This window comes from Simochromis diagramma, unplaced genomic scaffold, assembly GCF_900408965.1.
Source record: "Simochromis diagramma unplaced genomic scaffold, fSimDia1.1 OVJJ01000516.1, whole genome shotgun sequence".
In the NCBI taxonomy this organism is placed as follows: domain Eukaryota; kingdom Metazoa; phylum Chordata; class Actinopteri; order Cichliformes; family Cichlidae; genus Simochromis; species Simochromis diagramma.
The window spans coordinates 209,736-237,014 of record NW_024386938.1 but is presented as its reverse complement, the minus strand read 5'-3'; the positions used below and the strand labels follow the sequence as shown (position 1 = coordinate 237,014).

The 27,279-nt window shown below is 41.4% G+C and overlaps 1 protein-coding gene across 7 annotated transcripts in view; it reads right to left on the bottom strand.

Moving 5' to 3' along the window:
* The window catches only part of hdac5 (histone deacetylase 5), a 61,869-nt gene that overhangs the window by 28,785 nt on the left and 5,805 nt on the right, over positions 1 to 27,279 (bottom strand). For 5 of the 7 annotated variants that reach the window (XM_040037195.1, XM_040037194.1, XM_040037198.1 and 2 more), the window contains one exon: positions 18,660 to 18,821. In XM_040037195.1, coding sequence (XP_039893129.1) covers positions 18,660 to 18,681 — 22 coding nt within the window. In that variant the 5' untranslated portion in view covers positions 18,682 to 18,821. Of the gene's footprint in view, positions 1 to 9,109; positions 14,107 to 18,659; positions 18,822 to 27,279 lie in introns of those variants that run through there. The other 2 variants (XM_040037192.1, XM_040037193.1) reach the window with 1 other exon arrangement.

Below are 27,279 nucleotides of genomic sequence, written 5' to 3'. Positions count from 1 at the left end.
AGGAACAGAAATGAGTGTCTTGTAACACTCGTTTCTGTAACACTTGTTCTTAATTGAAATGCCAGATTCGTATTGATTTCCTGCTTCAGACAAAGCCTAGCTAAGCCCAGCAGCTGACTTTTTTTAAGTGTGTCAACAGGCTATGACCTCTGATTAATAATTACGAGCTGTGATACTGATTAATTGGTGAGCTTTCTTAATATAACCTACAAACAAAACCTGCTTTTGGACACTGGCTACTCTCTTAAAGGCTTTTTCACAATAACTTATAAGATCGGCTTCATTTTAACAGAAATGAAGCATCATTTGTGTGCGTACAGAAATGCACTCAGTTTAAGCTAGCTGACTGTCGTCACTCGCTCGCTGCATTTGTTGTAATGCACTCTTCTTCTTTTTTTTCCACAAGTACATTTAAGCTACAAGCCTCAGCAGCGCTTGGATCGGAAGGTTCCAATCAGCTTAGCAGCTCCAATCAGCTTATACTGATCACTTGTGTGTATAAGTGAATGTTAGTGAGAGAGAAAGAGGAAGAGGGGGGGAGAGTTTGTATGATCTCATTTGGACTGATTCTTTAGTTTTGGCCCTTGGAAGCGCAAAGGAGCAACAGGTTAACACTAGGGATGAGTATCGCAAAGGTCCTGCGTAGCTGTCCGGGACTTTGGGAGATCAGATGACGTTTTAACCATGTTGGACTCGATGCACGCACCCACAACAGTCTGTCTGCTAATATTTACTTAGATCATTAGCCCATGTTTATATTTTAGATAAGATAACCTGTAATTTGGATAATGATGTGCTCTCCAGGCTGCTGCTATAAGATACCTGGAGCAATGCTAGATGAACTATGAGCCAGGCAGTGGAAAACTCTCCTTTTCTCACTTTGAATGTTTAAACGTTCCCTAAATGTTTTCATAGACTGTTTGTGTTTTTCCCTTACAAGACAAAGAAGTGTTACATTTGCACCAACAGGCACTGTCAGCATCAACACACAGTCTGTATGCTGGGACGGAGAAGCTGCAGATCCCGCACCTCAGAGGGTCTGAGCAAGACACAGAAAACCTTCTTCTGTCTACGTTCTGTCTACATCAGTGAAGGGGGTGTCAGATAAAATGTGAAAGGTAACTTTAATAAACCAATATAAATCTGTTTTCTTACTTTCTTCACTCCCAAAGGCTGCGATATAACGGAGACTCTGGTCATTTGTAATTTAGTGCAGGGAGTAAAAGATGAGAGCAATGAGAGAGAGGGGCAGAGAGGTCCTCGTATTCCTGCTCCATCAGCAGCCATCACTGTGTCCGGGAGAAGGGCTGTAACCGTGACCTGCCTTTGCTCTCCTGATGACCCCTATGAGAGGATCAGGCTATTTCTTTGGAAACGCCACACACGGCAGCACGCTGTGACGTCAGGACATTTCCTGTCTGCAGACCAGGGAGGAAATTTAATTAGGTTTTACCTACTGTGAAGTCTGACCTTTGACCTTTCTGAGTTGGACCGATTGGTCTCTGATGTCTGACGCTTCCCATGTGGCTTCTAAGCTAATCAAACAGGAACATCGACAGTAGGGCCAAGCCTGTTAGATTGTGACGACTTTGGCTTCAGATCATAGCAGAGCTGAAGAGAAACATGAAGTGGATCTACAACGAGTGAACAAGTGCTTCATGACACAGGTATATGAAATCAGCAGAAGCTTTTCAGGCTGCTGGTTTGTGACCAAAAATGCCCAAAAGGTGGGAGCTCTGGATAAACAAGTGTGTCTGTGCATATGTGTGCAGCCGTTCACAAATTACCTAAACAAATATTCTGGAGTTTCACTGTGACGCACGTGTCTCCCCTTCCACTACAACACACACTCTGTCTGTATATGTGTGTGTACGTGAGAGACCGGTCTGTGAGTGTGGGTACAACAGTCCGTTTGGCAACAGAGCAGCATTCCACAGCAGCCAGCGTCTGACGTCAAACTGAAGACATTTATAGTCTGGTAAACACACACACTAACGTACAGTCTGACACAGAGGCAGGGCTCAGGCAACATTTTAGTCAATCATCCAGTATCGGCTTCTAACTGACTACTGCTCACTGCAGCACCACGCAGTCATTCATGCACCACGGCAGATGCAGTAAAAAAGAATGAAAGACAGACTGTGGGTCCACTTCGTCCAGTCAATGAATCTGGATGGAAACAAGACGGACTGGTCATTATACCCTGGCCCTAATAAGATACACAGGCACACTTTCTACACAGTGACTAGGTCAAGAAAATGAATGAACCTCGTAAAACCAGAGAGTTTATTATAAAGCAAGCTAAAAATGAAGGCGTGACGAACTCCAATTAAATAAATGTGTATCAGTGGCATTCAATCAGGGCAAGCAAAGCCACCACTGCATGTTACTGGACAAACATGTTACTGCTTGTCCAGTAACATGTAAAAAATCAACATCAATATTTCTCCTTGCATCTCAAAGAGTGTTCTGTCCCATGAGCTTCTCTCATTGCATGTGTGCACCAGCCTTTAAATTACTGTCATCATGCAGCCACAGTTAGTTGTTAACTCTGTAAGCAGGCTTAAGTATGCTTGCCTCCCTAGAATACATAGCACCAGTCGATTTGATGAGCATGTGCATGTGCCATTAACACTGGCTTGAGCTGGGCAAGCTAGGAGAACTGTTCATTTGTGCATCCACATTGTGAACAAACTTCTGGTCTTTGAGGGTAGATTAATAGTGGATAGACAAACTAGATAACCCGCTGCTGACTCTGATTTACCTGATCCGAGATCAGGTACTATCTGTGGGTTGATGGAAACAGAGCTAGCATTAGTAATTTAGCAAGCATTTTGTGATTTTCTATTACTAGCCATGTCCTCTTTATTCAAACAGCAAGTTGAAGTGGCTAATCAATGGACCACAAATTGCAGTTTAATTAATGGATAAGGACCAAGCAAACAAATGCAATGACTGTTAGCTTCCATCGCCCAACGCTACGTCCATAAAAGCAAGTCTGTACACTGTGTGCATCCATCCATCACACAAGGAAGCACTGAAATCACCAGCACACGGAGATTCCATTTGGCCAAAGGTACTTCAGGAAAATTGTCAAACTATTGGATAAAAAGATTCATTAACAGAAAAGTAGAACAGTGTAAATGTGAGAGCAGTACCTATTGACTTCATTTTGTATTAAATATTGTTACTTTAAAAAAAAAATTTAAATTTTACATTTTTCCATTTTCTTCTAAGAATTGGCATAATGAAACTACGATTCTTCAGTATTTACTATTGTTTGTCAAATGGCTCATTTTAGATGTTGCAAACCATATAAACATTCTCCATAATAATGAGCATGAAGGAAATAAAAATGATCTACAGCCGCTCAACTATAAATTCAGGATAAAAATCCCCAAGTACTTTATTTTGTTGTTGTTGTTGCTTGGACCAGTGAAATGAACCATTTCTGTCTTATTCAATTCAATTTTATTAATAAGGCGCCAAATCACAAAAACAGCTGCTTTATAATAGAACCTACAATAATACAGAGAAAAGTCAACAATCAAATGACCCCCTATTTGCAAGCACCTGGCAACAGTGGGAAGGAAAAACTCTCTTTTAACAGGAAGAAACCTCCAGTAGAACGAGGCTAAGGGAGGGGCGGGGCCATCTGCAGTGACTGGTTAGGGGTGAGCGGAGGAAACGGGATAAAAGACACACTGTGGAAGAGAGCCAGAGATTAATAATAACTAATTATTAAATGTAGAGGTGTAAAAAAACATGATGAGTGAAAAGAGGTGGCAAACGCTCAGTGCATTGGTGAAGCCAACTGCACCATAACTAAGGAAAGATTCAGGGTCACTTGATCTACCCCTAACTATAAGTTTTATGAAAAAGGATATTATTCTTAGAAGTAGCAATCAAATCTGGGATCTGGAAGCTGAAGGCTCTGTCTCCCATTCTACTTTTGAATATTGTAGGAACCACATATTACCAAATCACCCTAATATGAGGTCTTTAAGATAAGATGGGGCCTGATTATTCAAGACCTTGTTCATCAGGAGAAAAAACTTAAATGTGATTCTGGATTTAACAGAGCCAATAAAGAGAGGCCAGTATTCGATAAATCTGTTCTCTCTTTCTAGTCCCTATCAGTACTCTCACTTCAGCATTTTGGACCAACTGAAGGCATTTCACAGAGTTTTTAAGACATTCTAATAATAATGAGTTACAGTCGTCCAGCCTAGAAGTAATAAATGCATGAACTAATTTTCCAGCGTCACTCTGAGACAGCATGGTTCTAATTTTAGAGATATTGTGCAAATGGAAGAAAGCGGTCCTACATATTTGTCTAATATGCGCATGTGCTCGTCAACAATGACTCTGACTGTTATTGGAGGACAAGGTAGTGCAGTCCAGAGTATCTGGTTAAACACCATGTTTCTAAGGTTTCTAGAGCCAAGTACAATACCCTGAGTTTAGAAGAAGAAAATTAGAGGTCACTCAGGTTTTCATGTCTTTAAGGTATTCTTACAGTTTAACTAATTGGTGTGGTCATCTGGCTTAGTAGACAGATAAAGCTGGGTATCATCTATATAGCAATGAAAATGTATGTAAGAATGTATAATGTAAGCAGAGTCCTGTGGAACTAATTAACATTAGTGTGTTTATAAGACTTCCCCCATTTAAATGAGCAAACCAGAGTCTATTAGATAGATATGATTCAAACCACTGCGTTCAGTACCTGTAACACCTACAGCATGTTCTAATCGCTCTAATAGGATATTATGGTCAACAGCATCAAACGCTGCACAGAGGTCTAGCAGGACAAGCACAGAGATGAGTCCACTGTCAGAGGCCATAAGAAGATCATTTGTAACCTTCACTAAAGCTGTTTCTGTGCTGTGCTGAGCTCTGAAACCTGACTGAAACTCTTCAAATAAGCCATTCCTCTGCAGATGATCAGTTAGCTGTTTGACAACTACTCTTTCAAGGATGTTTGATATGAAAGGAAGGTTGGAGATTGGCCTATAATTTCTACGCAAGCTGGGTCAAGTGATGGCTTTTTAAGTAACAGTTTAATTACTGCCACCTTAAAGGTGTGTGGTACACAGGCCAGTAATAGAGATAGAGACTGATTATATTTAAAATTGAAGCATTAATTAATGGTAGGACTTCATTAAGCACTTTTGTAGGAATGGAATCTAACAGACACGTTGATGATTTGGAGGAAAACAATTACTGAAGTTAACTCAGAAAAATGAATCAGAGAGAAAGAGTCTAAATAAATATCCGTACTACTGAAAGTATCTGTAAATAATGATATGTCTGTGAGGTGGTTTTGAATATTTTTTGAATATTTAATATTTTATTTGTGAGGAAATTAATGAAGTCTACTAGTTCAGTTTAAAGGAATGCTTGGCTCAGCGGACCTCTGACTCTTTGTCAGCCTGGCTGCAGCGTTACAGTCCTACAATCTACTAACTGGGAATTTCCCACTAATGCCTCTGACAGGAATACCTCATGTGGCTGCTTTAAAGCAACTGTGATCCGGTCAGTATCCAGACGGAGTCAAAGATGCTTTACTAAGTGTTGGCCAAGATTTGTCACTGCAAATATTTTGAAAATCGCATGATGTATCCCATCAGGGATGTGGAGTTTGAAGTCCAATTTGGATTACTTTACACTCTTTCTCTGGTTCTATCACTCCTATTTCACACTGGTGCTGCTTCTGCTGGGAGGTATTTCTGGAAACCAATATTTTTCTTTTCTCCTGCTTTCTTTCTCCCCGTCTTGTTCACTCTGCATTGCTAAAAGAAAATAGGCACTATGACGTCAGCCCTGCAAAACACTCTAAAAAAAGCCATGAGACAGAGAGACAGAGCAGAGAAAGAAAAGGCAGAGGAAGAGGGAGAGTGAGGTAAAAATAGTATAATGGCTGTGTGTACTTTAGACAAATTAGAAGCTTAGAGAGAGGGAGAGGAGTCACATGTGTGGTGTTGCTATAGAGACTGATGGGTGGGTTAAGCATTATGGGATGGCAGACTGTAGGTCATCCACAGTGGATCTTGTCTGTTGTGTTACACTGGGCTGAAAGTACTTGAGAACATCTGGTACAATTAATTGTGCCACAGAATATACGTAGCTTTAAAGATGCACCAAGTTATGTTTTTATATTTCAACTTCAGTGGTCACGTACAATGTAAAGTGAACCAGTAACAGTAACGAAACCTCAAAGAATTATCACCCCCATGAAGCAGGCCTCAGCGTTTAACACTGTACATTTCGTCATTGTGTTTTTACACTCTATAGCTTCTGGTTGAGTCTCACGGTTGTGATCTTGCTTGGTCATTTCAGCATCCGACAACAGTTTAGAGTACAAAAAGCTCTCATTGAGTGCTTACAGTTAAGCAGATGGAAAAGTTCAGAAAGTATCGGATGAACAAAGCAGAGCACATTTCCTACAACAGGCGGTGGAGACCAAAACAGACAGTGGTGGATTTAAACATGACTGAACAGATGCGTCCACACAGACTAGCACTGAGCACTGATGTTGTAAACGTCAATGAATTTAAGCTACTTACGAAGCCAAAATAACCTTTACTGACACATAGTGGGCAAGGACTAATTTAAACTTTCAACTTTGAGACAAGGGATTGGATCAACTACCAATAGGAGAAAAGGATACGGCTGATTGGTGGTAAATACATTAAGGGTTATCTATACAACAGGAGCCTGTAATGACCACAGGAATAGCAATAGATGACAGCTGCTGTTACTTAAGGTAGAATATCATACAAAGTTCATTATTTTTCACAATCTCATTTATAAAGGTAAACTTTTACTTTGTGGTTACATAAAGTTCCAGCCTACTAGAGCAAGAGAACTGTCGTGCATCTCTTGCGGTAGTAGAATACAAATAACCACAATCAAGGGGAAACTACCGACTTGACAGTTGTTCAGATTACAGTCACTGACGCCTGCAACAACGAGAGTAAGCCACATTAGGTCATTGCTGAAAAGGCTGGATACACAGGATTCACAGAGTGCCGTACCAAAGCATGGAAAGTTTACTGGAAGGGAAAAGTGTGATAGGAAAAGATCCAAAAGGAGCCTGGGTGACTGACGTCTTGAGATGATGGTCAAGAAAAGTTGATTCTAAACTTAGGATGGACTGAGGCTGTTGCCAGTGCATCGAGAGCCGCCGTGCACAGACGTCTTCAGGAAAAGATGCTACATCTGTCACTTCCCTACGATTAACCCACTACTGAACCAAAGACTTGAGAAATGTCTTACCTGTTCATCAGTGGCCCAAAGTCTTTTCAGATGAAAGTAAATGTTGCATTGGATTTAGAAATCAAGGCTCAAGAACCTAAAGGAAGATATCCCAGTGTTTTAAGTGCAGTGTGAAGGATCCACAGTCTCCTCGAGATGTTGATATCTTTATCTAGGTATTAGCACTTGCCCACAGTGCAAAATGAAACTGGCCAACGAACTCACCTGACCTGAACCTTACAGAGAATCTCTGGAGTACTGTCTAGATGAAAATGACAAACTCCCAAACTCGAAAATCCAGAAAAGCCAAAAGCCACTATCAAAGAAACCTCAATAACAGCCTTGCAATGCCACAACTACGATGCACTGACGCAGTAATCCACAGTAAAGGAGTAACGGAGTAAAGTCATGGGTGTACAGACAAACATTTCTTTGAACATTTTGGCCATTTGTGTGTTGTAATATATCTCTTCTAATAATAAGAGAGGCTGGCTTTGATTATAAGTTATAATCAAAATTCAAACAAAAGAAGACTCGATATATTTCAGGGTACAAGTGAAAGTTCTTTTGTTAAGTTCTTTTTTGCGACATTCTCTGTTTTTGAGAAGCTTAAGATGTGCACATAGTTCACCAGTTATAATGATATAAACAAACAGGCGGTTATCAGGTGTGTTGATCCAGGAGTTGTTTTCATTTTGCAATCTAAGAAGAAATTCATTACTTCATTTAAAGGAATTTTGGGCCACTACACATGTAAATCTAACAAATCTTGAGCTACTTCATTAACAGCGTCTTCAATCTCTGCAAGTCTTTAATTCTGAACACACACACACATGCACGGAGCCAACATTGTAACTGCAGCCAAAAGAAGATTAGAGTCAATATACATCCTCTTTGTTCCAGCCTGCTGTCATCAAGCTACATTTCAACACTGCTTTACCTCATTTTGGCACCATTGTTTGGCCAGTTCTACTCTACCTAAAGCTCAGAAAATCCATTTTATCACCCATGTTTCCTACTAGTGTACATTTGTGTTTGGCATTATAGGAGTAGCCAAAAATAAATAATTAAAACACTGTCACTGCTTTCTGCCCTTCTTCTCTAAGAAACGTGAAGAAGAGTGAGAACTGCTTTTTTGCTTTAAGAGTGAAATATTCTTCTTACAAAGAATCTCATCTCTCTTTGACCTTCTGTCAGGCTCATCAACTTGCACTTTATTTCTAAAAATCTGATTCATTTTTCTTTTTGTTTTAACATAAAATGTGGAGCTTTCTCTTTCAATGTCAAATGAGAGACTTTTACACATATTTCGATTTTTTTTAAAGAGTTAAAGGTTCCAATTGTGAGAAAATGTCTGTTTAACTGTACTGCAGGGATAAACTATGGAACCAGGATATTTTCTGAGGTTGGGTATCTTTTGCGTTGTAACACTGACGCCTAGCACTGGAAACCTGCACACAGTTATTCTACTTAAATCTATGATTTCTAAACACATCCATCAATATTTATCCTCAATGTGTTTGCTGGAGAAGACGATGCAGACGAGATGTGGGAAGTCACGTTGAATCTAAAAATACGTGTATGAGGTATCTGTGGAGTGCACAGTTTGACGCAAACTGTGGACACCGAGCACTTAGTGTACTCAGGTACCACCGTCTCCTCAGCGAGCTGCGAGTGCTGCTGCTCCAGCTGACAAACTTCAACACAAATACCACACAGGCGTTCCTTATGAGAGAAAACGTCAAATTATTCATCAGTTTTAATCAAACTCCAGCACACCGCAGCACCCCCACTCCCTCCCTCCCACCTTCCCTCTCCCCCCACCCCTACTTTCCCATAGATGACTCACCAGCAGTGGGCATGGCAGCGCTGGAGCCCCTGTTGCCGCTCAGGAGCTCCAGAGGCTGATGGTGGCTGTCTGTGCTGCTGGAGGAAAAACAGGACTCAGTCTCATAGATGGTCTGCAACATGGCGCACAATCCTGACACGGTGGGATGCAACAGCATGCCAAGGCGAGAGCCGGCGCTTTATTTTGTTAAACCAGTCACTTCTTCATCCGAGACGCAGGCATGCCGTAGACCCATACAGTTAAACTGAAAACTTCAAAACTAACTTCTGCGGGGAACGGCCGCAAATTACAAGAAAAGAAAATAATCGAACACCTCTGTGCTTCTCTTGTGTAATCCAGTCTCCATCGGACTCCTGGAGCTTCTGCCGTCTCTGACTGCTCAGCTCGAGTTGTGATGACGAGCGGGCGACACTTTGAGCAAACTCCTCCTTTCTAATATCGTCGTCTCGGCTGCAGCCCACAGAAAGCCTCCCCTCCGCTGGGCTTCGCAGATCAATCAAAATGTCAACAGCCAAAGGAGACCACCTGAAAAGTGTCTGTGTGGTCTTTTGGTTTATTTCTCTGTACCTACATCACCTGGAGTCCTGATCCATGCAGAAACACAGTGCTGGCTCCAGTGCTGTTGGGGTGTGTTGCAGATGGAAGGAACAGAAAGTTTGTTTCTTCCATTCAGCTGCGAGGGAAAATCCAGTCACCCACAGGCTGTGAGAGCGAGGAGCGACGACGAGAGGAGCTGCTGCAGCCTCGTCAACACAATAAAAATACAGACAGAGGAGCAGCCCAATTCCCCAGCTCTGTGTGCATCAAAGAATCCTCACGCTGTTCTCCTCCTGGCTGACGAGAGGGAGGAGGAAGAGAAGGAAGAGGAGGAGAGCAAGGAGGAGGTGGAGGAGGAGGAGAGGCGAGGACGTAAATAGCTTTGGGAGAGCGCTCCCCGAGGTTCCATGTTTCCAAAATTAGAACGAAGCACTGAGAGAATGACAGACAGAGAAGGAAATGGAAGAACGCTGGGACGGCGAGTTTGGAGTCCTCACTGAGAAACTGAGCAGCAGGAGAGGAGATGGCACGCTGTCCTCTTATCATAAGACAGAGGATAGTGGAGCTCCACACAGCGACCACAAACAGCTGCTGGTCAGACGGCTAATATTCACTGACTGAGAGTCACTGATGAGTGTGTGTGTGAGAGAGACGCTCACTGAGCTACTGAATGAACGTCAACAGAGAGACAGGAGACGGAGGGAGGAGGGTGACCGAGAGAGAGAGAGGCTGAAAGTAGATCACTGGGTGGAAAGGAAGTTAGACGGATACAGAGAAAAGTCAACAACAGCTCATTTTACTTCATAGAAAGGAGAGGGAGCAAGGACACGAGAAGAAGAGAAGAGAAGAGAAGAGAAGAGAAGAGAAGAGAAGAGAAGAGAAGAGAAGAGAAGAGAAGAGAAGCATTTACAAACACAGGCGATTGGGGTGGGGGAACAGTGCTGAAAATAGCCTGCTAGGGTAGAGGAGGAGCTAGAGATAAAAATAGACAGAGAGAGGGGAGAGAAGGAGAGAAGGAGAGAAGGAGGGAGCAGTAAGCCTGCAGCTCTGGGGTGGGGATGGGAGGGTGGCGCTGGGTGCTTTCATGTTTCTGTGCTGTGCTTGCCAAATACTGTATGTCAATCAAAGAGTGTGGGCGGGCACTGTGGACCTCTTCTTGCTCTGCTAGCTCCACGACCCCCCTTTTTTTGGGTGCACAAATTGTGGCCGTGCAGGTGTTTATGTTAGCTAGCAGCGGGCACTGGGGGATGGCACAGTCAGTGTAAGATCGCAGTGTGATATCAGCTCCAAGCATCCACAGTGCCAAGAGGATAAAGCCTACTCATCTGCTGAATGGTCATTTAGTGCCACCGGCTGGCCGATATGTCCACCTGACCAATAAAATATGTCAACATTCAGCCAAAGGATTGGCCAACATTCATGGCTCCCAGAGGAGGAATACTGATAACTGTTCCATTTAGTACCACCATCAGGTTGGTGCTGCGAATGGTTCTGCAGCTTTAAGCTGTACTTGCTGTTAAATTGCATTAACAATATTGTTAATCATTGTTTTTGTGAGGCTTCATTCACTTAACCCTTAAACAAGTTTTTATTGAAAAGAAACGTTGAAGCCTTAAAGACACTTGTTTGAATTAGCTACAACTTCCACCATCAGGGGGCAGTGTTTTACTAGTGGTTTAAGATGTTATTATTTGATGGCTGCTTAACTTTTTTTATTCACTACCACCATTTCTTTAAGAGCATCTGCCACTTGCCAGGCTGCCAATACGTCTGTGGTCTTAAGGACTTGCTGGGTTAAACAAAGAGTACACCGCCTCACTTGCACCATCTTGTGGTTAAAAGCTGGTAGTTAAAGTACAGCCAGATCTAGTTAGGCTTTCGTTAAAATCTCTTAAACACAATACAAAGACGCTTTTGGACACAAACTCACAACAGTTTCTTCACATTTTGTTGAAAAATGTAATTTTCAAAAAGGAATTTAAATTAAGTATAACTACAAGACTGTGCATAAGTCTTAAGTCACCTCTGATTTCTTCCCATTTTGCTTCCAGTGAGCCAGACTTTTGTTTTCTTATATTCTGATCCTGAGCAGTCGTTCTCCGGGCTTCAAAAATTTTTTCTATTCTTTCGGACATTTTTCAGTCACCTCACTTCCAATAGAAAACTGTCACAGAGAATCCTGCAAAGGCTTCTTTGTAACCAGAAGTTACACGCCTCACTTTGCTGTCAGCATGGATATTATTCATTGAAACTGCTCTTTGTAGTATTTGTTTGTTCCATTCAGTATTCAGTCATAACAGAAGCTAGAGATTAAGAATAGGTTTTGGTCCTCATAACGAAATATAATGGGATGTCTCAGCTGCTGGCAAATGCAGAGTGCAAGGATTAGAAAAAGCAAAAGAGGAGAACAAACTGAGCTCTGTGTAATCAGTGATTTTACATTTAACAGACGAACAAATCCAGCAGACCAGCTCAGGACTCGTCTAATTCATGTATTTGTCTGCTTTTCATCTCTGCGTTGACCACTGTCGCTGCTGTTTCCTTTCCAGAAATGTTTCTTTGAATCATTTTATCATCACTTCTATCCCACCTCCTCCTCATCACCTTCATCTCCCTCATCATCCTCACCTCCTGTGTAAACAGCTCCCTGTGTCCTCCAGCAGATCTAAGGCTGCCTCAGTATGACTCACAAGTAAAGACTATATACACAGCAAAGGGAGAAAATGTAAATACAGAAAGTTAACTTGAAGTGTCCTGTCTTGTTGAAACTGAATGGGCTGCTGTGTTGCTGCTGTGTTATCCAACACTATGATTATTTATTAAAGACTTGTGCTGTTAGCTTAAAATCAGCCTTTCGTGTGTTTATGGTAGCAGATGAAACTGTCCAGGCAACATGTCTGACATCTCAGTGGTCTAACATACCAAACACATCTACTAAAGGTGAGTGTGTGTGTGTGTGTGTGTGTGTGTGTGTGTGTGTGTGTGTGTGTGTGTGTGTGTGTGTGTGTGTGTGTGTGTGTGTGTTTGTGTGTACTGCAGCAGCTTGGCGGATGACTCATCTCTGCGTTTCTATTTGAGGCGCATCAACCCCTGGAGTCACACTGCTGTCTGTGCGTGCTCGTGTGCGCGTGTATCTACTACATCTGTATCCATGACAACCAAATTACAGCCAGTCAGTCACCCCGTCACTCGTCCCAAGACAAAGCTGTCAAAAAAGCTGTGAGAAGGACGCACAGGTACCTACTACTCACACATATACAAACATGAACGGAGTTAACCAAAGCGATCCAGCACATGGAGCAAAGCAGGAGCTGCCGTTACATTCACCGTGAATGAAAAATGTCTCCCTCACCTGAATAACTCCATCAGTAGCAAATATCAAGCATTTTTTTAAAATCATGAGGACTGTCGGCAACTCGATTTAAAGACTCCAACCTGGTCCACTCAGATTTCTGACATAAGCCATGTGTCCCAACATTTAGTGCCCTTAAACATACACCTACCAGTGATGATGTAAAACGAAGATGACTCACAAGTGTTCAAAAACGTATTGCTTTCGTTAAAGCACACGTCTGCAACGACACCCAGAGACTTGTAATATATTAATATATGCTTTTCTTTCCCAGCATGCTAGCAGCTTGACATAGGAATAGCAATGATGCTCAGTTCTCCACATGTGCCTTTAGTCCAAACAATCACAGTCTATGGTGCAGAGGATGAATTCTATCACGTGTGCTGATCCCCTCACCTTTCCTCTCGCACCACCATGACGCTGGCATTTTTGTTGCCATTCAAATGATATGCATTAATAAATCCTTCTGCATGCTCTGGTGTCATTGTCAAGGCCGAATTTTCATTTTTGTTTATAGTTGAGATGAGCAATGAATGAAAAATGACATGAGTGTGTGTGTATAAAATAATCAATCAATAACTGTAAACTGTTCAGTTAATCAAGGTTTTGATTTGAGGCCCTGCACTGAAGTTACACTCCACTAGCTAAGCAAATTAAACAAGCACATTTCAAGAAAACTACTTTTCATCCTTTCAAAGACCCCAAACCACTTTCACACAATTGCACATGCTCAATTTAGCATGTTTTGCACAATGTAATGATTTAAATGCTGTGGTTGCCTTTAGATTTGCAGGTTGCTCTGGTGATCGTACCATCAGATCCTCATTCAGTTTTGATTTCTTTCATTTTCATCTATAATGTCCAGAACTAAGATGTAAAGAAATAAATATCAGCTCTGAGTTAACAAATAGCATCGTTAGCACAAAGCTATTATAATACAACTTATAATCATCTGTCCACGGATTAGTCCCATACTTTGCCCAGTATAACAGCTGCATCATAACTCAAACATAACTGTTTATATTATGCTAACATAGCTGTGTCGCTAGCGGTCACGTAGCACATCATTATATACCAGCTAGCCCAACTTCAGTAACCCTACAAACGTCACTGCTGTTTAGTTTTCTGTCTTCATTTATGCTGGAAGTGATAACAGAGCTGTACGTTTTAATTTGTTTCCAAAACCCCGCAGTCAGGACATGCTATATTGTATTTAGATAGAAGCTAGCGAGCTAACTCCCTGCTAACTTCTAACTCCGTTAAATGTCCTAAATTCTGTTTTCATGGATGCCTGGATGTTAAACTCAATTGTTACACCTGGTAGAGCAGAACGCTGATCATTTTATTAAAGATGAAAGACTTTAGACGTTTTTTCAACTCCCAGTAATGCCATAGTGATCGTTTGATATATGGACCTGCAGCGGAGTTTAGGTCCAGACACGGCTAGTGACGTCAGACTGAACAACCGGATAGCAACCAGGCTCACACCTGCCTGCTTTATGAGCTCTGTCTGTCACTCTGCCAAGATTAATGTTAAAAACCTCTTTCAACTGCTGCTGTGTCCACAGTGTTTGCTCTACAGCCATCATTTTACCCTCAAAACGTAGCCATCGTTGTTCTCTTTCCAAAGCTCAGAGATGTAAACTTTTTGAACTGTGTGAATCCAGGTAGAGGGGATAACCTTCTAATCAACCCATATAAATACATTGTATTTTTAGCCAGGAGTTTGTCTCAACAGCAGGAAAGACCCCACTTGTTAAACCGCTCCTGTCATCACATTTTTGACAGCACAAGGATAAGTAAGTAAGTAAGTAAGTAAAGTTTATTTATTAAGCGCTTTTCATAGACAGGTTGTCACAAAGCGCTGCACACAGAGATTAAAATAAACAGTACGATAAATAGCAAAATGCACAATATACACAATATAGAGTTTAAATGTAAATTAAAAATATAAAAAGCATTGGTCAACAGAAAGCTTGTTTAAACAGTAAAGTTTTTAACTGTTTTTTAAAGGATTCCACAGAGTCAACCAAACGTAGTTGTAGAGGCAGACTGTTCCACAGCCTTGGTGCCACAGACTGAAGGGCTCCGCCCCCTTTCGTCTTCAGACGTGTTCTGGGAGCAACCAACAAACTCTGAGTCTGTGAGCGGAGACGGCGAGCAGTAGTGTATTTTGTGAGAAGCTTGGATAAATAATCTGGGGCTTGGCCATTTAGTGCTCTGTACGTTAAAACAATAATTTTAAAACGAATTCTAAAATCTATTGGGAGCCAATGTAAAGAACATAAAATAGGAGTGATGTGAGCTCGCTTGCTAGAGCGAGTTAGTAGTCTGGCTGCTGCGTTTTGTATAGCTTGGAGGCGAGAAAGAGATGATTTATCCAAGCTGGTAAACAGGGAATTACAATAATCTAAACGCGATGACACAAATGCATGGACAATTTTTTCCAGTTCAGCTAAGGAGACCATATGTCGCAATTTAGAAATATTCCTTAAATGAAAGAAACAGGAACGAGACAGAGATTTTACGTGTGAGTCAAGGCCCAGAGAAGAGTCAAATATTACTCCAAGATTTCGAATATTTGGCTTAGCAGAAGAACAGAAAGGGGCAAGAACCTGACTGATTTTAGAATATAGATCAGGAGGAGCTATGATCATGGTCTCTGTCTTGTTCATGTTTAAAACAAGGTAATTGTTAGAAAGCCAGTCAGAAACCTGAGTTAAGCACTGGACTAGGGTGGACAGCCTATCCAGCTGATGAGGCTTAAAGGACATATACAGCTGAATGTCATCGGCATAGAAATGATAAGACAGGTCACTAAAATACTGAATAATGGCAGCTAAAGGAAGCATATAAAAAGAAAATAATAATGGACCCAAAACTGAACCCTGTGCAACCCCGCAAGTTAGGGCAGCAGTGTTAGAGGAGAACCTATCAGTCCTAACAGAAAAAGCCCTGTCTGATAAGTAGGAAGAAAACCAGTCTAAGGCAGTGCCAGATACACCAGCCAGAACCTTCAGCCTGTTGAGTAAGATTTTGTGGTGGATGGTGTCAAAGGCTGCACTAAGATCAAGCAAAATGATCACGGAACAATTTCCTGCATCAGATGCCATTAGTAGATCATTATAGACCCTTAAGAGAGCGGTCTCCGTAGAGTGCTGCTTTTGAAAGCCAGACTGAAAAGGGTCAAAAATCTGCAATCAGCATAGTAAGGACCTGAACTGATTTTCTACAATCTTTTCTAGTAATTTACTTATAAATGGCAATCTTGAAATAGGACGATAACTACTAGGGGAGGTAGGATCTAGATTCTGTTTTTTTAACAGAGGGGTTACCTCAGCATGTTTAAAATAGGACGGGACACAGCCTTGCCTCAGTGAATTGTTGATGATGGATAGTAATGTGGGACAAATGCTGGTGAGAGTCCCAGACAGGACAGAGGGAGGTAATATATCTAAGGAGCATGATGAGGATTTCATTTTACCTATTACTGCAATTAAGTCATTGAGTGTGATTGGAGAAAAAGAAGTAAATGACCCGGGACACTGTTGTGTAGAACAATTCCTTGGGATCCTCACAGTTCAAAAGCTGTTTTTTACGAGTTATGGTCTTGGATTTAGATGCAGTTTTTCAACAGGTGCACCAAAGCAGATTTGACAGGGTTTTGCCACAGAATAACAGTATGCCAGTAGTTATTGCAGGCCAGCTAAATACAGCATTCTGATTGGCCCATTAAATTCAAGCTTATTGTTCATTGGTGGTTCAGATCCCGGCAGTTGAAGTCAGATGATGACTTAGAATCATCTTTTCTGACTGAATCTTACAACATTTAGTTGTCTTTAGTGGATTTTCCCATATTTCAGTCATTCAGAGATTTAAATAATATAAGGTTTCATATTCATTCAGATGTTTTCTGACTCTAAATTTTCTTTTGTCTTTACTCAGGGTTTTCTAATTCACATTTTAAACATGTTCACCTACTTTTCAACTTCTGTGTGAACGTCAGCTTTCAACAGTTCTCAACTTTTGTTTTCAGGTGAAAATTTCTGTATTTTTAATCTCATTCAACATTTTTTACTTAAATTCAGCATTTGCTTCATTTCAGCTCAAAACATTCAGCTATCAGCATTCACACTGCAGTTTCTTCAGAAAATGCATTTTCTAGTTATTTATTGATGTCTTACGTAGCAACACAACCACACGATGCATTTTCATACTTGTAACACACGATCATGTAACATGGTCATGTCACATGTAACTCATGTAATCAATGATTGATACCGATGCTAGCCACCAAATGCACAGACTGAGCTACAAGCTGTGTTTTAACACAGCTGTTAAGGTTCGCTAACAGTTACGTATTCACTTTTATTAAATGACAACCAATTAAAATATTTACATTCAATTTACTAAGAGGAGCATTTTCAGGGAACTTTATAGTAGCAACATTAGCATTTTAGCAAAAGTAGCTTTGAATGGAACTAATTTATATCTTAGGTGATCTCTACCATTGCTTAGTATTCATGCAATGAATGTGAATGATGATTATATGATTTACACTGACCGAGCAGGTTCTATAAGGGGCGAGGTGTCGATTGACTCAGGAGGGTTTGTGCAGCTCAGATAGAAAAAGGCCAACTGTGCAAAATCATTCTTTCTGAATAGTATTTTACGATTCCCTCTAGAAAACGATCAGGTTGACGTGTTTTGATCTGTGTAGATGATAATAATCATCACAATATCTGTGTAACAAAGGGAAAAACCAACATGATGTAACTAGAAAACCAAAATAATGTAATCATACACTGTACTGTGACATGTGCATATTATCACAGTTATACTAAATGAGGATGGGAGCACCCCTCCTAGGTCTGTTTTGCTGGTGTAAACACAGTATTGTTTTGTATGTTTAACACAGACAGTATATTGTTGTGCAGATGGATGAAACACAGTGTAACAGACTGTAACTGGATCTAGCTTGCTCCTTATGCTAATGCAACAGCCAGTATACAAATCAGTAAATATAACTGTTCAAGATGTACCTACAAACATGCTGCCCAGTATGGCACAAGCTCTCAAACCAGCACAGCTCTATAAAATAAGCTCAAGTCTTGCAAGGCTGTCAGTTTTGACCTGGACAAATCTAAATTTTGACCTGACTTGAGAAAACACTGTAGATAAAGCACAGAGCAGGCTTCAGAGACACTTTGTCTGCCACAGGAGGAAGTCACACACACTTAGCGCTGTCAGGCAGCTGGAGTAAAGCTACCTACAGTATGATGACATGACTGCTTTTGATACTGACAGCTTAGATGAGCCAAACATCTGCTAGAAAGTGCCACTGAAGCATCGAGCCTTTTAGTCGTACTCACAGCGTTTACACAGCACTCAGCACCTTATTGAGCCAGCGCTCAGTATAATTGACCTGAGCTCAAAGCGCAACAACAAAATCACACTGCACAGTAACCCAACCACAAGAACAAGGCCAAAGTTTGCATTGCTCATATGGATTTATCTGGGAGCTTAGAACTTTGACACATTAAACACAGACACTGCATGAACAAATGAACATTCACCAGTCCAAACTGGGCGGTTTTACGCTTCCAGGATTCAGGACCACTGTTAACTAATTACATATCATGCTGTTTGAAGAAGACTTACCTGAGGGGTGTGATGAATTCATGATGGCTGAACCTGGACTTCTTTCCCCTGCCCTTCCACTGTGTGTGTGTACGTGTGTGTGTGTGGGTTAAAGCGGGTCCTCTGAGTCGGCCATGTGTAGAAGGACACACGGATGATTCAGACCTTCTTCTCGACGTCTTTCTGCAAAAGACAAAATTGCGTTTTTCAGCATTCACACTCAAAACAACCAAACAGCTACAGCCCAGTCACAGCGTAGCAGACAAACTCGGACTGCAGGTTGATTTGATCCTGCTCGACAGTTAACTGCAAAGATTAGCATGCTTAATGTCTCTCTTGGCTTCTGTTCTTCTGTCTGCCAGAGGTCAAGTCAGAGCCACAGTATAGTTGGAGTTCTTTATTTCACTACTTTTCACAGATGCATCCAAAAGCCTGAGAATGTCTGTGAAGATGTTTCTATTGGCACATGTCAATAAAATATTTCATTCAAAACAATGATGCCAGCTTAAGCATTTTAGTGTTGAGTTAAATCTCTGAAATTTCCCTATTTGACAACTTTTTATAGCACTTGCTCACATCCAATAATCCAGGTTACTGCAGCTACTGGTGATGTCTGTAAAGCTTCAATAGGTCCCATTAATGTTCAGTAGGGTTTAGGCAGTGCTGGGCAGTCGTTCACAAAACGAATCAAAACTGACATTCAGAACATTTTATCCATGTTGGTTATTTGTTTTTTGTTGTTTCAGTTATTATTACTTCCGTTATGTACTGTCCCCTTTAAAACACACTAGAGAAAAAGTACCATGAGGAAAACTCAAACACTGAGCCGACAGCACAACCCGAGCAGCTTGTGTGTGTGTGTCTTTGTGCAAAATAATAAGTATTTATTCAGTAAAATGATGGTAAAATGTTCAATTAATCGTGATTTTGATTTGAGCTTCAGAGTAAAGTCCATGGCAGGCATAAGTCTGAGGTCTTTTCTGGTGTTCTTCAAAGCTTTGAGGTGTGTTTGGGCTCATTATCCTGCTGTGAATCCTTCTCCACAAAGATGAAGTATGAAATGCTACTTCTCCTTGATCAGGATGCACTGCAGGAATCCAAATCAAGAGACTTTAATATTTCCTCCATCATATTTCCTTACTGATTTAATCTGCCGTGTCATTTCTTTCATGTCTTTTTATCTATATTCTACTCTTGCTGCAACAAATTCTGTCAATCATCAGAAAACAGGATTCCATCATCTGCTGTAAAGTTCAGGTTTATCTTAGTTACTAAGATAACCTTAGTTACTGATCCAGTCCTGTCATGTTTTGATGGTGAGAAAGTCTGACCTCTCTTAGTACCGATACCTCGCATCCCCAAAATTGCCAAAGCCATATAATACAGCTGTGCCTGAAGTTTAATATGGCTACAGGTTGATGTGCTTTATGTCCTAATCTGCCCTCATCTGAAAATGACAAAGAGTAAAGGGAGGTAACACAGGTCTGAACTGCTAACCAACAAATACCTCCAGATGTTTTTGATAGGGTTTCACATTCCTGGGCCCAACTGTACATGTTCTATTATCTGTGGGTTAACTGAAATATTAAAATGAAATCTCAATCTTTACACCAATAAAAGCCATTCATCAATAGCACAAATGAATACAGAAGTAGTTCAAATAAAATCTTTATGCACACAAGCTGCTGGTACACTTTTCCACAAGCTTTCATTTTATGTTTTACTGAAAGCTGCCATTCCTTGTCCTCTCTGTCTCTTTCTAGCAGCAATGCCTTCAGGATGCAGCATTCACTTACTACTGTTTACAAGCTTTAGCTACTTATATAGACTATGTCTTATTCTTACAAACGCTAGCAATACATGTAGTAATAAAATCTTCTGTTTTTGTGACAGATGCTCCCGTCACCTCTATGCACTTTTGCCAAATATAAGGCCTGGGGGCCACAATTGGCCTGGCAAAGACTCCGATCTGGACCGCTGGAAGGCTTTGGACAATATGAACCAGTGCATAGCTGAACTGTCACAAGTTTTATAGGTTTTCCTGCTGATAAAGAGTCCACGCATTCATACTACACCAAAGTCACAGAAAAATAATCAAATGACACAAGACTTTTTCCACTATCTACTACAGAAATTTCTGCTTTTATTATAGTGGGTCCACATTTTTTTTAAATGTAAAAAAAAAAAATCTGTGAATTAACAAAACTTTATACATTTTCTGTCTTTTCACACATTTATCATGTAAAGAAACTGAGACCTGCAGTTGAAATCACACTTTGTTTGTCTTATATTAAAACATTGCAGGGATTAAATGTTCAGCTACGTTTCTCTACACTGACAGAAAAAGCTGTTTCATTATGATATACGACAATAACATCACAAAGAATCATGAAGTACAGTCTGATATGATGACATTCACACTGGCTATATGTCAGACTGTGTTCTGATCTAGAATAATGAGCACATTTGTTTTGTTTTATTATTTTAAACACAGAGAAAACCCGAGGCTCACTGATGCTGCTTGATCCTCTGGCTCCACCTACTGGTTTTGTACTGAAAAAGGGTTTATGGAAAGCATACTGACACTCTAAATAGTTCCCAATAAAGTGTGTAATAGGTGTGTGTGTGTCTAAGTGTTGCAGCTGAGTCCTTGGGTACTTGGCTGTAATGTGATTTAAAGTAATGTATTTATCTTCCATTCCCCTCACCTCCTCCATTCTTTTTGTGTCACTCAAACCACACACACTCATTTGTTCTTGGACACATCACACACACACCGACATAGAGCAGCGTGGCGGCAGTTGTGTGAGGACTGCTGGCTCTCAGCCCAAACACTGATAGCAGTCGATTAATGCTTTTAACTGATGGAGGGGGACATCTCAGCGTGGGTGGATTCTTCATCGCTGTCATAATGTCACCTACATCCAACATTTACTCGCCTGTAGATGCAGCTGAATCGGCTCAAAATAAACCTTTTTAACACATGTAGTCAACTAACCTGTATGTACAATATAATGGCTTTGACTGGTTGAAAGTACACTGGACTGCTTTCAGACGCAGGTAAAAACAAGCCTACATGTGTGTGCCTACGTATGCCCACAAATTCAATTTAATTCATTTATATAGCACCAAGTCACAGCAACAGTCGCCTCAAGGTGCTTTACATTGTAAAGACCCAACAACAAGCAAGAAGGAAAAACTCCCTTTTAACAAGAAGAAAACTCGAGCACAACCAGGCTGCATCTGAGCTCATGTGATGTCAGACGGGGGCCGGCCTGGTTAGTACTTGGAACTGGAGACTGGCTGGGAATACACATTAAACTGGAATAACTGGTGGCCCAGCGGAGCATTAGTTTTCAGTCTCAGCTCACAACAAGAAGGTTTTTAAAAGCTCTTGTTATTTGGAGTCAGGAGACAGATACCTTCTCTACTTTTAAGATTAGACTTGAAACCACGCATTTAATCACTAGTTACTATTCATGTCTGCCTCTCTTCCACAGCATGTCTTCATCCTGTCTTCCTACCCTCACCCCCAACCTGTGGCAGCAGATGACCTCCGCTCCCTGAGCCTGGTTCTACTGGAGGATTCTTCCTGTTAAAAGGGAGTTTTTCTTCCCCACAGTCACCACAGTGTTTGATCACAGGGGGTCATTTGATTGTTGGGGTTTTCTCTGTTTTCTTGTATTATTGTTGTTGTGATTTGGCGCCATATAAATAAAACTGAATTAACTGAACTGGTAAATGGTAAATAGTAAATGGACTGGTTCTTATACAGCGCTTTGAGGCTGTTTGCCAGCACTTTTCACACTCTCCCTGTGTCTGCATGGGTTCTTTCCAGGTTCCTCCCACAGCCCAAAGACATGCCTGTTAGATTAAAAGCTGATGCTAAACTGGTCATAGTTTCTGCCTCTCTGTGTTAGTCCTGATAGGCTGATGAACTATCCAGGGTGTACCCCAGTTCTCAGACTATGACAGCTCGCGCAGTCTCCGCCCTCTGTGAACCTTTACCACACAGCAATCCATACTTTAGTCGTGTAATCCATTAGAAATGCATTAAAATCCTCAAACAGCACACCCAAAGTAAAGAGGTCCAGATTAATAACAAAGAAAGGGGAGGCCAAGCAGACACCACCTACTGCTGCCTGCGTTGCACACCTGTCAGTCAAAGCAGCCACACCACTAACTACTGATGACTTATAAAAATATACCAGATTTGTGTGAAAAGGGAAATTAAGCACAGAAGCCAAAACCACCCTAAAAATATGTTTTTAATGCTGTAAAGTTGGCTACTTTATGATGGAAGTCTACGGGGACTGACTCGCTTTTGAAGCCAGCCTCAAGTGGCCATTAAAGGAGCAGCTCTGGAAGCTGAAAAATGAAAAACCACTGAAGAAAACAGCAGAGCTGAGCACAAAACTGAGACATAAATCATGAGGAAATAAATCATTCAGCTGTCATTTTCCTCTACCACCTTAACAATCCCACCGACTGAATAGCTTCAGCACATTTAAGAAATACGACCTGTATGTTTGTGATTTTTAGTTCAGACTTTTTAAGCAGTTATTAAGTGTTAAAAAGGAACTCAACATATTGACCTAGCACTACAACACAGTGGAGATCAGCTAGAGGAACAAATGTTTCCCAGAGAAGCTGCTGAAGAACAATCATATGAGCTCCAAATAAAGTCACTGTTGCTCTTACTGTCAACAATACGACACAAATGTAACCGACATTACTGATAGCAAACACTAGTTTGTCGCATTCACTGATTTTGAAACAAAATGAGTGCATTTACGATAATGCAGCTGTGGCCGGATCATTTCCCGGCAGATATGTAAACATGTTAAAAGAGGAAAAACACAGGTGTAATTAACAGCATTAATGAGCCAGGTCCTGGGTTTGCTGGTGCACATGGGACCTCGCTGAGGCAGAAATGAACAGAGCTATTGTTGAAATTAGCAGGAGCAGCTGCGCTTTTCCAGCTCTGAAACACGTTGTCCTGTTGGACACGTTAAAAACACTCACAGCTCACAACAACCGCTACGCAACACCAAACTACTGCTGTGCTGCAACACAGGTGCACTTCTTTAATCACAACTGAAAGCACAACAATGCAAATGATAATAATGAGCTGCCTATTTACACAGAGGTAGGCTGGTGTTACTTACTAATAACGACCGTGCACACTGCAAAAAAAAAGTGTCAGGCAGTGGAGAGAAAACAGGCCAGGAATGAAAAAAGAAAAGCGACGGCTCGCACTCTGCGGGGCCCCGGTTCTCACCTATTATGTTAACTTTGTTCTGTGTCGTTTTTTGTTTTCCTTTTAGTTTACTTTCAGAAAACTGTAACTCTGTATAATTAGCTCTCACATTAAGTCCAAACAATTAGTGCCGCAAGTGTGAAAATAATTAGTCAGAGGGTCAAAATGATTTAATACGATTAGTCACAGCCTGGAACAACAGTGGATTTATTCAACTTAAACTGGTGGGAATGAACGTGGACTTTTATGGAGGAACGGGATGTCCTGACATGCAAAACAAGAATTATTGCAAAGCTTGTGTAACACACAACAGTTCAATAATATCAGAAATCAAACACAACAAGTGAAACATTTCAGCCTATAATTATCTTGGGACTGACTGTGTTACTGGCTGCTGTCCGACTGGAGGAAAGCTGCCTTTGCAGCTCTCCTCCAACTTCGCTAATTCCTGAAAGAAGTCACAGGATGTCAGTGTCAGGGCCGATATAATGGGATGAAACGCTGTGGGTGTCAGCATGTCTGCGTGCCTCAGTGAGTGTGTATGTGTGTGTGTCTGCACTCAGGCTAAAGAGCTAACTAGCCATGACAGACTAACCTGCTGGCCAACTACTCCATTAGCCTAATAACATGCACACACACACACACACACACACACACACACACACACACACACACACACACACGCATGGGGAGGTCGGGAGAAAGAAAGAGGAAATACGTGAAAACAGAAGAGCAGAAGCTGCTGCTTCAGTGTCCAAATGTTGCCAGAAAACCAAGAAACATAAATTACTCTGTTTCTCACTCTGCCACCTCCTCCTCCTCTTCACACTATCATTTCCTAAAATACCTGGCCCCTCCCAACCTGGAGAGGAGCAGGAAGTGCTGCCTGGCAACCACGGAGCTGGGTGCCGTGGTAACGGTTCACCTGAACGCCTCTTCCCTAAACAAACAGCAAGCCTGAGCAAGGGAGACAGGGGGAGCAGGATGTGGAGCTAATGTCAGAGGCGATCTCTTGCAGGATTTCTTTGGAGTCCCTTTGTCCTGCTTGCTCTCACCTGTTCTCTGTCACACACAGCAAGCTGCTGGACCATGACAGCATTTAACACCGGCCCCACTGCCCGCCCCCCCGCCTTGAGTCCAGCACATTCAAGGAGAAAGGAGACAGCAACTCCAACGCGCAAACACACACATGCTGTAGCTGTCTTTACCAAAGTGACCTTACTGTATCAGCACATATTTAAAATAACTGTTAAAGCTTCAGCGACTAGCTTTTAATCCTCAGGGAGTTAATAATGCGCAAACATCCTGACTGTTACAAAACTGATGCTTTACAGCTTTTCTATCTCTTAACATAATAACTAGTCCTAACCTGAACACGACAGGGACAAACACCATAATCACACATTTATACAACCATTAGTCATTCCTCCTTCGAGTGTTATCAAGATAATTCTCTATATTCCTCTGCTTCACTCAGTCTTACACTGTCCAGCAGAACAAAAACAACAAACCCTGAGGGCTATTTTGTGACCTATTTGAATGATATTGAATCATACTTGTTATTAATCTCTGTCTCTCTTCCACAGCATGTCTTCTATCCTGTCTTCCTTCTCTCTCCCCAACCAGTTGCGGCAGATGGTCTGGCCTGGTTCTGCTGGGCCTTTTTAAAAGGCAGTTTTTCCTTCCCACTGTCGCCAAAGTGCTTGCTCATAGGGGGTCATATGATTGTTGGGTTTTTCTCTGTATGTATTATTGTAGGATCTACCTTACAATATAAAGCACCTTGAGGTGACTGTTGTCGTGATTTGCCGCTGTATAAATAAAACTGAATTGAATTTGTTACAGTGTTGACATACTGCTGGGTTCACTGCAGGGCCCTTACAGAGAGACGTAATCATCACAACAACCTGTCACTAAAGAAGGCTCTGAAGTGGCTGAAAGCTCTAGAAATAGAAAGCGAGAAGCATCAAAGTTGGAAGGCAATGAGACAGAGCAAGAATCCAATTATTATGATCACTGGAGGTCAAAATGAATGGCAGATGATTATCGCTCTTACATAATTAAAAGGCTGGCCTTTACCTCCAAGATCTGACCTCTTGACTTTGGAGGAAGGACGGAAGAAAGGAAGAAATATCTGCTAACATGATGGTAGAATTCACAAAGTGTAACAAATTCTAACCAAACATCAAGGCAGATAATCAATATCATTTCAGCCAAATCACTATTCTGTTTTGTTCTGATCTGAGTAACTGAGCCAGAGCTACTGAGACTTTAATACCATTACATTACAGACTTACATCACCGAATGAAGAAAAGCTCTGCTAATATTTACTAAACACATTTTAATATATATTCAGCGACTTACAGATAGACTCTTCTCAGTTTGAAACAATTGCCCTACTAGTTTGAAAGTTCAGTCCCCGCTGACTAGCCAGCACCACCCCATCCAGTGTCACATTACACTGCTTGCAGGATCATCAAGTCACAGTTTTCAGACTGTCATCCAGCAGTCTGCAATGAAAATGTGCTGTGAGGTGGAGGGTCGCTCTAACCAGAACCTGCGGCAGGGGAGGAACTAGTTCATGTGATGCTATGCTGAGTTTATCAGAGCTGTCAAACAAAGCGCAGTTCAAGGCTGTTCCCACACTGCAACTGATTCACACATTGTTTTGAAGCTGACTGCCGGTCACCTGCGGACATTAAAGCCTCCGGTTGCCTTGGTAACTCTCTAATGTTTTTACTACCAGGTCACATGTCAATCAGCTATACTCTCAGTGGTAGTCGCTTCAGTTGCTCTGGTGGAAGTTGAGGAAAGTTTATGTTGCATCCTGCTCACTTCATGTCACCAGCAGTCACCTGAAGTCGCTAAACATCCTTCACTTTCTACAGTCTCTGGTCATGACATCACTGACATTCACTTCCAGTATGGATGCAGCCCAGTCAAAGTCCAGACCTAAATCACACTGAGATGCTTTGGCACGAACAGGCTCTTCTTCCTCAAAAACCCTCCAATGTGACTGAATTAAATATATGTGCAAAGATGCAGGCCCAAATTCCTCCATGGTGATGTGAAAGACTCATTACCAGTTATCGCAAATACTGCCAAGGATAGCACAACCACTTATTAGGTTTAAGGTTTTTAAAATATTGTGATGATAAAGAAAATTCTTGCTTGTTCCTTGTATTACCCTTGGGGTTGTTACAAACTCTTCGTGAACATCTAAAATCAGATATAATGGGTAATTATGCATATTACCTACAGTAGCAGTCAAGAGTTTCAATACACTCTTAGAGCAGAGCAGTTAAATACAGGCGGTATGTATAATTACCTGTATGGCATCCAGTTACCTTGGATTCTCAGGAGAATGCAAATCCATAATG